The sequence below is a fragment of the Oxyura jamaicensis genome, chromosome 1 (assembly GCF_011077185.1).
Source record: "Oxyura jamaicensis isolate SHBP4307 breed ruddy duck chromosome 1, BPBGC_Ojam_1.0, whole genome shotgun sequence".
In the NCBI taxonomy this organism is placed as follows: Eukaryota; Metazoa; Chordata; class Aves; order Anseriformes; family Anatidae; genus Oxyura; species Oxyura jamaicensis.
In genome coordinates this window covers 101,882,189-101,895,200 of record NC_048893.1, presented here as the reverse complement: position 1 = coordinate 101,895,200, position 13,012 = coordinate 101,882,189, and the positions used below count along the sequence as shown (strand labels likewise).

Below are 13,012 nucleotides of genomic sequence, written 5' to 3'. Positions count from 1 at the left end.
TATTATATTACAAATTTTCCTGACCATTTTTGAGCTTCCCTCCATAAACATAATGTTTAGAAAAAGCTCATTTTTGAAAGCTATTTTAATTTCCATAGATCTTTCAAGAGAACTCAATTATATTCTCAAATTTCTCCAATAAAAATTATAATATTTAAAGTAGCATTTTTCAAGTCTTTTACATGGAACGTCAGTGTTTACTCCTCAAAAGAAATGGAACCATCTAACGCATTGAAAAGATTATTTGATGGTGGGCACGAACATGTGATTTCCATTTGAACGATATACTGTACTCTTGACAAGTACTTGAATCGCACAGAGTACATCTACCGTACTGTTATTCTTCTATTATGCTGATTAACATAGTACATACTTTCTGGATGGACTTTTAGTGTTGGACATTCCCTGAAGAACAAAAATAATTTGTTCAAAGCTTTTCTTCCCCCCTATTAGCAGCTATCATCCTTTCTACTTGCAAAATAAAAGAAAAATTGGTATTTTGAGCTTCAAAATATCCTCACCGTATCCATTATTGCTTCTGGACCTCTGTCTTCTTGTTCAGCTAAAGCTTTATTGATCGCTTGTACAGAATCTTCTTTTAAGTGCTTTGAAAGATCAGTTCTTGATGGCTGCTCTAAATATTCTGGTTCTCCTGCTTGAACTTAGTGACAGAAATAAGATAACAATTCCATATGTTAACAGAAGCATGAATTTTGAATTGATTAATTTTATTTGGATCACTGTCTCATAGATAAGGTAACCAAAAAAAAGATGCAGGGTAGGTCACATCCTTTACAAATCCAACTTAATGGCAAACCTGTGTCTCAGCACATTATGAGCTCTTTCATATAAGTGGACTCATATTTTTACATTAGGAACAATACGCCTGTCCTGCCTAGACACCCATTAAGGCTTGAGTGAGGGGTGTTTATCAATCATATGAGGGACAACTGATGAAAACAGAAATGAGCTTCTGCTTAGACTTTTAGTAGTATACAGATCCAATATATGGAACAATCTACAGCCACTTGACTTCCAGATATATTTTTACTTTGTAAAATAATCAGTATTCTTCAGACTTAAGGGAAATATCAAAGTCCCCTCCCCCACACTTGGGAGCAATAACATTGATTAGCATGACAAGAGCAAATTTTGGCAGACATATATATATAGACACACACACACGTTTGGTATATGCCCTTACTAATAAAATAACTAAAACTAGTCTCAAAGCATTTACCAAGTCAAAACATATAGAAGATGAAGTTATTATACTTCATGTAAGAGAAACATGCTCGGTCTGAATGACTCAAATACAACAATGAAAACATCTGGACAGCACCGTCACTATACAAATCCATCATGTAACATTTCATATAACGTATGTGCAACCTTCTGCAATGGAGCAAAAAGTGGATGTGACCTAAGACACAATAGGTTTAACTGTGTAAAAACAGGCATCTTACTTATAGGCAGTTTGCCAAACCTGAAACAACGAACCAAACCAAAACCAAACAAAAATTGAATTTTGTAAAAGCTAAGCACAAAACCGGGAAGAAAAGGGCAGAAGAAAAAATATAAAATGCAAAAAAAAAAAAAAAAAAAAAATCAGATTAACCTTCAAGTGCAGTTACCTTAGCCAAGTAAATAATTATAATTTAAGATTACACAAATTAACATTCTTCCTTTCTTAAGAGGCAAAAAAATATTCCCAAATCAATGAGTTTTGGTTCTACTTCTTTTACAAACAGGTAGAAGAAGCTAACCTGGTGCAGGTGAGGGTGCTGGTGCCCTGGGAATCTGAGATAGCAACTTTTCCTGCTGTGCCTTCTGAGCAAGTTCTGCATCCCATTCTTCTAGTTCTTTTTCAAAACGTTTATTGTCTTCCTTGACATAATCTCTTAGATCAGAAGGTAGTGTGTCCATTCCTAGAAGTATCTGTCCTGTTTCTTTATTAAACTCCTCTGTGGTAATATAAAATTTATATTTCAGAAAAAGATTTTTTTTTTAAAAATAGGTATGTATGTTAAATTGCCTTAAGTGAATTACTGAACACATACAATATAACACCATATCTCCCAAACTGTCTTACTGTCTTAACTTTTCTCATTGTCTGTTTGGCAATCCTGTGCTTCTAGGACATATTGCTATTGCTATTTCAATGTTTTGATTACAAATTCTTGGGCATCATCATATCATATCTACTTTGAGAGATAAGCCTTTGGGCCTATGAACACCCTATGATTCTGATCATTCAAAGCAAAGTTGCACACACAAAAAAAACAAACAAACAAAAAAACCACAGTATTATTAGTGCCATGTGGAACTGGAAACAATGCAACCACTCAGAAGAAAAGGGGAAGGTGAGTGGGCCTATATGGAGGCACAAAGTCAACTATAAGAATACCATCTACATGAAGTGACCTTCCTTTTTGCTTTGAGAACAGTCTCTGCAATAGCATACCAAGTCCTGGGGGATCAATCAGTGGTAACTGTCCCCCCAGCAAGCAGGCCTCCAATTTAGAGGAAGAGCCACCCTACAGGGCTCATAAACTCTATGGCTGCAAGTCCACTAATAATCTGACAGTCTAGAAACCTCAAGGTTAATATCAGTTCCCATTTAAAAACAGAACAAATACCCATTCTAGCTTTTTGCCCCTAGGAATAGAAAGGAACTTGGAAGTTCTCAACCATTCATTACTGAATCTGGCCATTTTCAGTCAGTCCCCTAGCCACTGTTAACAGGGTCTATAAAACTTACTAAGGGCCTTCCTACTCTCACCACACGTCCTTTTGAGCCTTTTTTGTGTAGTTATATTACTACACAATCTGGAAAAAAAATCCATGTATTTCTTTGGTTTAGTGTGTGGTTGGGAAGGCTAAGTTATTCATAATTTAATATATTGTACCAAGCTTCACATTTTCATCTTTCCAATAAAGTTCACTTGAGTTCTGAAGCTTATGAAGAAAAGCTATGTGAGGATATTAAGGTCAAGAGTCAATTTTGCATTTTCATATTTCTGCTCTATTCTTCAGTGAGATAACACCTCCAAAACACTAAACATGTGATGAGCTGGCTAAAAGTTTACAAATTAACCAACTTAGTTACTTTTGGTATCTTAATAATGCCAAAACACTGGCATTATCTTTATTAATCTGAAAGTTGAAGTCATTTCATCTGTGAAAACAACTTGACTGACAGTTATGAAGATAAATAGACTTTTTAATAATTCTTAAAACCATTTCAAAAATCTGGAAATCCATCTGAAAAAATCTTCATCAATGTACTCAGCTATTCTGTATCATGCTGAAAACATAACCATAACATTACCTTGTATCAAGTACTGTTCCTTATCATTGATATACATTAAACAGTATGCACTGGCATTCCTGTAACCACCAAAAGAGTCCCGTTCCAACTCTTCCCAAGTTGACTTTGTCACAGAAATGTCGTTGTACTTCATCCATCTGTTCTGATGGTGGTCATAAATATATGCCCAGTAGTGTCCTGCATTAGCTTGACCTTCATGAACTAGCACAGCATGTAATCTATAAGGAACCTAAAAAAAAAAAAAAAAAGTAAAATGTCAAACTGTCTACTCAGTTCTGTCTACTCGCCATAATTGCTATGTTAAAAGTAACAAAAATCAACAAAATCAAAATATGACACAGAGGCAAACCAAAAAGGTAAAATTAGCAAACCACTAAGCAAAATGACTTTGAACTACTTACGTTACTATAACTAGTCACAAGAGATCTTAGAAAGCATTAGTGAGTCTGCAGCATAAATGTCTACTTTGTTATCTTTACTGCTAAGTAGCCTCTTTTCTTAATTCCTTAATATTCTTACTTTCCTTGTATCTCCAAAAACTCCTCAATATGTCAGCCTTGAGCATCCATGATGTGCTCCAGTCCTGACCTGGTAACTTAGTACTGAAGTTTGGTAAGACATATGTAAATTCAAGCTAACAATAGCAAATAAATGTACAGTATTTAAGTAACTTTATTTAAAGGAATATCTCATATCTGAATACTTCATTTTCCAAAAGGTAAAATTCTTCTACTGCTAATCAATGTATGAAAACTACAACTGTTTCTCCAGTATGTTAAATGTATCAGTAAAAGCATTGCTAAGAGAAGGCTGGAAGAAAAGGAAAATAATTCCCAGGACCACGTAAAAAGTATCACAAGTTATATGTGTTCATTGGCAAGTAAGAAGAATGGAATGCTTAGCTCTTATTTGAGTAGTTGTAAATTTGAAGAGAGAAGCAGAATGAGTGCCTCCTTACTTCCATTTTAAAAACATCTTAGTGATTGACCGACCCATTTTAACCTGCTGAAACAGGACATGCAACAGAGAACTAATTTTCTCTTAAATGCCTGAATGGTAGCAGCTTAGGTAGGATGAAAAACCTAAAACCATCTTTTACTGCTATAACAGTCCGTACTGTAGATGAATTGTCTACTTAAGTTGTAGTGAATATTTGTTGTAAATGTGATTTAAACACCACAGTAATCAGTATCCATAAATATATGTGCAACTATGACTTGTAAAACTCCTTCAAGTTATTCTTAACCTGATCTTTCAGATGATATGCAAGTACAGAAGATTTTGCAACCTCCGTAGAACTTTAAAGCTGGCTGTCAACACAGCAGCTGGAATTATACAGACTCTTATCCCAGAGTGCACTATAAATCTTCAAACACAAGAAGTGCATACAGAAGAAACCCTAGCGAGTACTTAAATCTGAATACGCTGGGGGGTTTTAACATCTTATGAAACCAGCATGAAAGCCTTCTTAAAATGATGGCAAGTCCATGCATATGCATATATTTTATATACATATATATATATACACATGCAGATCCTGATTAAAAAAGGTAAATAAAGTGACTTCAACAACAACATTTTCTCACTGAAAAATACAACAGTACAATCCCAGGCGAATTTAAATCCTTTTACTGAAAGCCATGCTAACTGGGTCAGCTTGGAAGTCCCTATCCTTTCCTCCAGTTCTGGAGGGCTGGCTGTCAGAGTCATCCACGCGGTTTTCCAGGAATGTCCCCCCCAAAGTCTGTGGCTGAGACACAGGCAAATTCAGTGCCGACAGGCATCTCTTATGATAAGCCATTATATCAACAGCAATTAAAGGTCCAGGGCAACAGACAAAGTAAATAGTCTGCAGTAAGCTCCATAGCTTAATACTTACAACTCATGAAACGGAAATGGAACTTCACTACCCTCTTCATATGCAGTTACAGAACAGATGCATAAGAGCAACAAAATGAAACAAAAGGAACATCCCCTAAACCAAAATAACAACCTGGTAGAAAAAGTTATGAGAATGAGAAAAGTTATGAGAATGAGAAAAAGTTATGAGAATGGCATCCTTCCAGCAGCAACAACATGACAAAGAGTACTTCACTGTGACATAAAGCATTTCATTCACATGTGCACCACTGGCCAGCTTAGTATTTTAAATAGACCAGAAGGATTACAAACAACAAATTTTTAGACAACCAGCATCTTCAAATCACATTCACGATGTCTTCACTGATTATATAACTTTACCCCATCTGGTCAACAGTGAACTTGCACGTTATATGTATGAATATCAAAAACAGTGTAAGGGCTATCAGTGTAAGCTATTGGTCTAAACAACTGCACTGAATAGTCACTGCAGCAATCCTCTTCAGCATCACAAGCATTACACATATTTTTTCCCCTTCTGGTTTCCACATTACAGACTTAAATGGAAGTTAATGTTCCTTCTTCATGAAATGCACAGTAACCTAACATGGAAGTTCATGGAAGGAGGAAAAGAAGACAGGAAATAAATAAGCATTTGATGGAATCTCTTCATTCAGGAGGATGAAGAAAAATACAAATTTCAGGAATATCTGTCATAGGGATCATTTAGCTTCTGAACCTGGCTGAAAGACAGTGAAAGTTGCCCTTCTGCAGCTCAACTGTTTTTGTCTGTATGGATACTTTGGCACAACAGGAGAGAAGCAGGCGCACATAGCTGTATCCCTTCTGCCTACCTCTGCATCTGAGCAACTGGATAGCTTAGTATTGCCCCATTCTCTGGGAACAGATTCACAGTATTGATCTTTTCCTCTAAATGATACAATTGCAGGAACTAAAATGCTTTTCTTTTGTGAGTCGATACGATCTGGGCACATCAAATTAGACTTTTTAAGGAGAGTATTTATATTTGCAGAATACTTCCTAGTGTTTGTATGAACTATTTAAGAAGTTCTTTATCTTCTCCTTGTGTCCTCTTTGATTCTAAGGAAACTATAGATATCCTTTCTCCCTTGTCAAAAAACATTCCCTAAGAATAACTTAACAACAGACATCACTACTTTAAGGCACGCCACAGTAGTTCCCTCTACAACACTATATACTATCTTCTCCATTTCTCTTTTCTCCTCTTTCAAAACAAAAGAAAAAATCTGATCTATATGGTACAAATTTGTACTAGGAAAAAGTGTTTTACTAAGTAATCTCCTTTTTCCAGGGTAATGATTGTTGACTATTATCTTAGTAGGAGGAATACATCCAGATGTATTTCCTCCTATAAACACATGAGCCAACAAAGGCTAGTTATTTGAATGTGAAAACAATGAATTACTTCATTTTAGTGCAAGATGATGTAGCCTGTAGCCTTCCTGTTACAACAAGCATTGATGAAAAAAAAGCCTGCCAGTAGCAAGCTTAAAGAATGACATCTAGGCCAGTCTGCCTGAAACTCTTAACATCAGAGTTCAGCTGCCACGAACTATTACAAGCCATGTACAAAATGAAACAATACCTCAAGGAAAACTAAGCTGAACAGATCTTACTTGGAAGGAAAATAACTCTTGTTACTTTCTGTTAGCAACAGGGGAAGAAAGCCTTAACCTTAAAACCTGTCTCAGTGAGTACGTGAACATTAGAAATACTGCAGGAGCCACAACTCCAGTATAAAGCATTCCAAAACTGCTGTTTAGATTACAGAGCATGTGAATCTCCCCAATATGCACATTAGCCCAAAAGTCAAGGTTGTGATGAATATTAAATATAGACATTAAAAAAAAAAAAAAAAAATCCAAGAGCGTCACACTGGCATTACTAGCTATTAATTAAAACTAGGAGCCTTGAGTTCCCACGTCTGTTGCATGTTATATGTCTCACATCACCTGTAAAATATTGTCATTGCCTTTCACCTGACCGTGCATAATTAAAAGACTTGCAAAACCTACAATGATTTTCGAATGAAATTTCTCAAACCACTCTATGTAATAGTTGTATATTTACTCTCTTTTTCAAGCATCTAAAAATTTTAATAGAAGTGACAAAAAGCATCTATTACTTGATCCAGAAATTATACTTACTTGGACCATTGTTTTGTCGGAGTACATCAATTCAATTGTCCGATGTATTCTAGATATACTTTCTTGTAAATCTAAAAGAAAAAAATGAGAAAAAAAATCTGTTCCATGATGCTGTATAAATGTGCAGGAATATTATCTTTATTTTTTCTTGTTAAAGGCTCAAACAAGGGTACATTTGACATTTGATGCATCTGTTTACCTACGTATAGACCAAATGCTGAGTTTCAGATGAGAAAGCTGACAATGATTTATGATCCACTGTTGCTCATTTCCTAGAACTCAACCAATCCCACCCATGCTGGAACAACTACTTACATGGTTTTCCTCAGGGCACCATAAAGTCTACCCACTCCGCAAAGCCTTTGCTCAGAAATTCACTGAATTCTCCCTCATTGAAGGGGCCACTCTACCCTAAAGACCTCTGCAGATCACAAAGTCTGGGCCAGGCCCACTATCACGCTGACAGCTAAAATGCATTTGCAGATGGTCTTTCAGCATGGATCCCACTTCCATTTTGCTCTACTCTCCCCCAATACCTTGCATGCAGAAACCTTTGCTGAAAAAGCTGTGCTAAACTAAACTCAATGCCCTGTTTGCATCTTCAGTCAATATACCTCCAGTGTACTAAGATGTATAACTGAATTACATTCCTACATTCTAGAGATAAGTTCAGAAGTACAAAAAACAATTCAACACACACATGCACATTAAGGCTACTCCCCCCCACCTTCCCTCTAGTTTGTGGCAATACCTCTAGTGTCGTTTTCTACTTCAGTCCTCCAGCGATGTAGACAGCCTTCTAGGACAGAAAGCTCTTCCTCAGTGATGTGCCTTGGTGCTGGATGCATTGGCAGATCAGGAGGAATTCGTGATTGTGTGAATGGTTTATGTATTACTGATCTTTGTACAGGAGATGTGCTTGGAACATCTGAAGAGGAAGGCCCCTGCTGATCTATTGTGCTGCATTCATTCAAAACATGAAATACCAAAATTGAATCATCACATACACATACTAAACGCTGCACTACAAAAGCAAGCTGTTAATCTGAATACAAAAACAATTAAGGTAATTTCCTACAGAGCAATCAAAGAGAAGTACCTCAAATATCAATACAAAAATTACTACATAACTCCTGAAAACTTTGTTGTATACTACATTAGCACAATAACAACTTTGGTTACTATTATCACAGAAACAAATTGGATCGGTCAAGTCACAGTTTACTTTACTTGAAATGCTATTCAACACCTTCAGATAATGTCACACAAGTAATCACTGTGGTTTGAAATGTTTACTGCCAAACTGCAGAGGAAAAAAAAAAAAAAAAAAAGGCAGCAGCTTGTCTTATGGCCCATTGACCATAAAATCCAATAAATACAAGTTCAATGTTTAATAACTATTTCATGTTTTATATCTAGACTTTCTTTTCCTGATCACCTACCTACAGCTTATGTTAACTGAATAGCAACAATAAAATAAACTAATATTTACAGCACACTGTGAATTTAGCACTAAACTTGTTCAAAGCAAGTTTTGTAATTCAAACACTAAAGTGGCCAACTTACAAAAATTATATGAGAGTGGCAGAATATTAAAAATGAAAATCTGTTACATGTTTTTCTCCTCCTATCAACAAGATGACATACATGTAATCCAAGGCGTAACATGAATCTGCAGACCTTCCTAGCAAGGCACTGTTTATTTACTTTGGGTATGGCACCACGATACAGCCTGAGGAACCTGGAGTCTTCTGTAGTTCAGAACATTGTCAGAACATTAAGAGCTTAGCGTCACTCCTCAAACCATGTGTTCACACTTCTACAGGTTGACAAAAGTTGCAATACTTAAATTTTTACAGAATAAACTTTCTATTTCGGAATCTGAACAAAGTACAGAACTTCTGATATTGTATGTCATACAATCAATGGCAACTTAAAAGCTTTTCTTATCAGTCATCAGTAGACATATTGGCATTCTATCAGTAATGCATTTGAAATCTTTTAAAAGCTTCTTGGACTCATTTACTTCACCAAAGTACAAAATATAAATATCTTGACTGAACCAGAGCCCAGCTTCCTAAATGCAATATGTGTTCTGTTATAAATTGTTAGTATTCACCTAGTCAAGACCTATCCTAATTTGTACTCTACTTTATTAACTATTACTTACAGTTACTACCTTCAGTAATGAGAAAAAGAACTTTCTTAGACATTTATCTCCCTAATGCTTTGGCTACTCTGAATTTAAAGTCAGGCCATTAGGTTCCTGATAATCTCCATCAGAAATATAAGCGGAGCAAAGCAGAAGGAAGAGTTTAACTCTCAAGCAAAAATTAAAAGAAAGTCTACACCAGAAACCTGAAAACTCTGCAGCACATACACACTGCCCAAATTCAGATTCTTAAAACCATATAAGCCACCTGGGAACCAGTAACCTTATCAGATACTGTGTTTATTTGGAAACATAGATGTCCTTTCAAGTAAGCAAAGGACAATGACCTGCTGTTTAAAAAACTACACAAGTTTTGATGTTCAGGACCATCAAGCACTATAGTTCTTGTGTTTCATTTGAAAATGGTAGTTCTCCACCTAAAGAAGTTCTTATAAGCACATTAGAGAACACCGGATTATTAACTTTTTGTCTTAAATTATTTTCAAGTCTGTCATGATGAAAAATACTTCTAGGAATAGAGCAGAAATCCTACACTATAAGCCTTAGGAGATGCCTAGTTGTATCAATCCAATGAATGAAACATATTTCTTCCCCTCTCTCAGCTGTTGGGTTTACACTGAACAGACACTTGTGTCTCATCCTGGGAGGAGAGTTGGGAGGAAGCCCTTACCTGGGTGAGGTCTGGGCAGGCAGCGTCCCACTGGAGGGGGCACTAGCACCCAGGTCATCCACTGGAGATGTGCATACTGGTTTGCTGGAGGCAAACTCCAAGGCATACTGCAGGACATCTACCAAGGGGAATCGTTTAGGACCAGAACCATAGCTTAAATATCTGTTAACCATAAAATGTATTAATGCCATCACTCACATATGCAAAAATAAATAACTAAATAAATTAAAAAACAAACAAACAAAATGGATTTTTTTCTGGTTGACTGCAATTAAGTAAAGCAAGCCTTTCCTAGCAATTTTCATAAACTACAACTACCATGCTTAAACAGTTTCCAAAGGAAACAGTAAAAGAGATACAGCAGTGAAATTGAGAGCAAATAACTACACAAAATGCACAGTTGATTCTACATAGGCAATAACATTATTTGCATTTACACTGGGAACAATTATCTATAGTACCGTTCTAATCTCTGTTGTAAAACCGTGAGATACTCTTTGAGTCTCTTGATTTCATCCCGTTTAATTCTTGTTATTTCTCTATTTTTGTGCATATATCTGTAAAACATGAAAGTTACATCAGACTATATGATTAGAACACTGAAAACAATGTATTCATCAGCAATGCCACTTAGTGCTAAAAACAAAAAACAAAGGAAAAAAAAAATCACTCTCCAGAACTTATTTTACCTTGTTTACAAGCAATAGAACAGACCTGAGAAGTAAATTAATTATGCCCATCCCCGTGCCCCAACTTTCAGTAATGCCTTATCCCCAGTGTCAAAAGCTCTGTTCATACCATGGATGTGTCTTATAAATGTATACAAACACATATTGGAAAGCTTCTAAAGTGATGTTAGAAGAAGCCAGGTAGCAATAAACTTGCTTCATTGCTTAGGCTCTCAAATAACATTTAGTACCCAACAGAAAGCCATGCTGATAGTTCACCTCTACATATAGACATCATGCACTGATGCTGCAGATCCTTACATTCTGAGTATCTTCAAACCATGCAGTCTATCTGGAACACCATGAAATATCTGACTTTTCTCACCCTCTTTCCTGAACTGACCAATAAACACTGCAAGACTGTGACATTTTTCCGAGTATTTTGCCTGTGTATATAACTACCTAGTAATAAGTTAAAAACTGAAGTGTAAGCAGGTTTTGGCATGATGTAGCAGTATGTCTTAAGTTGTTATCTGTATATATTTTCTGAAACAGTCACTGAAACCCATGAAATTACTACTTTTTCAGATAGAATAGAAATTTACTGTGATTTAAATGAGTATGAGATACACTAGCAACTTCACCAAACTCATGACATTAAATTTAATTCATACTAAGACTTTGTATATAATATACTGTACCTGTCCAGGTATAAAATTGGAGGAAATTCTAATTTGTTGTGTATCTTCTCTGGTCTCCCCAGAGCCTGATTAAATTCAAATCTTGATAGCTCAAAAGTTAAGACAGGAGGAAGCTCAGTGAACCAGTGCTGAACAAACAAAAACAGAAAAACACACAATTAATGTCTTTCAGCAACAGAACTTCAGTAATAATGGTGCAATACTTGCACACTGACATAGCTGTGGTAGAAATTGCTTTTAGAGAGTGTAGCAGCATAAGCTTTCTGAAGTTTCTGTCTTTCAACTTCACTGAAAACAGAGATCATTTGTCACCCGTGCACATCAGAGCATTTCAACTCACCTACTGCTAACTGCATTAAAGCAGAGCAGGCAGGAAGGCCTGCTCCTTTCACATTCATCTCGCTTGTCCTAAAAGCAATCTACACTTGAACCTCTCTGCCTTGCCAATTGTTCTCTTCTATAACTCTCTAAGGCCAGTAAAAGGCTTGTTTATACTTTATGAAATGATCTTCCCTCTAGTTCCCTCAGACTTGTTTCTGACCCTTTCATTCACCTGATAACACTTGAAGTTTCTAATGACCTCCTTACACATCAGTAAGCACTCTCAGCACTGTAAAACTGATTATTTTTTTTTTTTTTTAAATCTCCTTTGTATAAAAAATGTCTCTTGAAGTTTTTTCTCTCTCATAATCACTGCTAACCTGTCTGTGGATTAATATGTTATTATCACCTTATCCCAGCTTTCTTTGGGCATTCAATGGTGCTTTGTCCTTAGTCTCTTTTTATACTTCTTATACTTCGCTTCTCAGTAAACCCAACTACAAGACACATTCAATTCAATTCGCCTGAATTAGAACTACTTTTTTATCTCCACTCCCAAAAATAAAAAATAAAAAGTAGTCTATGCATTTATAGATGTCTAATATGTTTTGGAAGTCTAAGCATCAAGCTGAGCTTCTCCTGATTACTGCAGACATGGCTGTCAGGCAATTTTGATGCCGATGTCCAATGCATTTGACTCAGGGTTCATTTCAAGCTCTCTACCAGCAAAACGTCTTGAATGTTCTTTTCTTATAATACCTCCAAGACAGGCTTTTCTTCCTTTGCTCATGGCTAAAATTCTGCTCTAGGTTCTAGACTATTTACTATTTCAAATCTTGGTGCAATATTTCCTCTCTTCTCCCTTCGCCCAGCTTTAGCAAACAGTCTTGTCACTCTAATAGCCACCCAGGCTGTTGCTGAATTTTCCTAGTTCGCTGCCCTCAGAGTACCTCCTCATCCTCCACGCAAAATGAGCTGCCTTCCATGGTCTTGCCTATGTCAGCCTTCACCAAGCACCTCCTCACTTTTAAAGGAGCCAATTATAACTTATGTTGTGCAGCTCCTTCACACAGCAGTAAATTTCAGTGCTAAAATCAGC

General features: G+C 36.2%; 1 protein-coding gene across 4 annotated transcripts in view; it reads right to left on the bottom strand.

Annotated features, from left to right (window-relative positions):
• USP25 (ubiquitin specific peptidase 25) overlaps nucleotides 1-13,012 on the bottom strand; it is a 95,675-nt gene that overhangs the window by 20,034 nt on the left and 62,629 nt on the right. For all 4 annotated transcript variants that reach the window (XM_035315414.1, XM_035315415.1, XM_035315416.1 and 1 more), the window contains 8 exons: nucleotides 11,593-11,720; nucleotides 10,685-10,780; nucleotides 10,224-10,385; nucleotides 8,132-8,340; nucleotides 7,381-7,451; nucleotides 3,332-3,560; nucleotides 1,767-1,964; nucleotides 522-661 (listed from right to left, as the gene is read on the bottom strand). In XM_035315414.1, coding sequence (XP_035171305.1) covers nucleotides 522-661; nucleotides 1,767-1,964; nucleotides 3,332-3,560; nucleotides 7,381-7,451; nucleotides 8,132-8,340; nucleotides 10,224-10,385; nucleotides 10,685-10,780; nucleotides 11,593-11,720 — 1,233 coding nt within the window. The remainder of the gene's footprint in view (nucleotides 1-521; nucleotides 662-1,766; nucleotides 1,965-3,331; nucleotides 3,561-7,380; nucleotides 7,452-8,131; nucleotides 8,341-10,223; nucleotides 10,386-10,684; nucleotides 10,781-11,592; nucleotides 11,721-13,012) is intronic.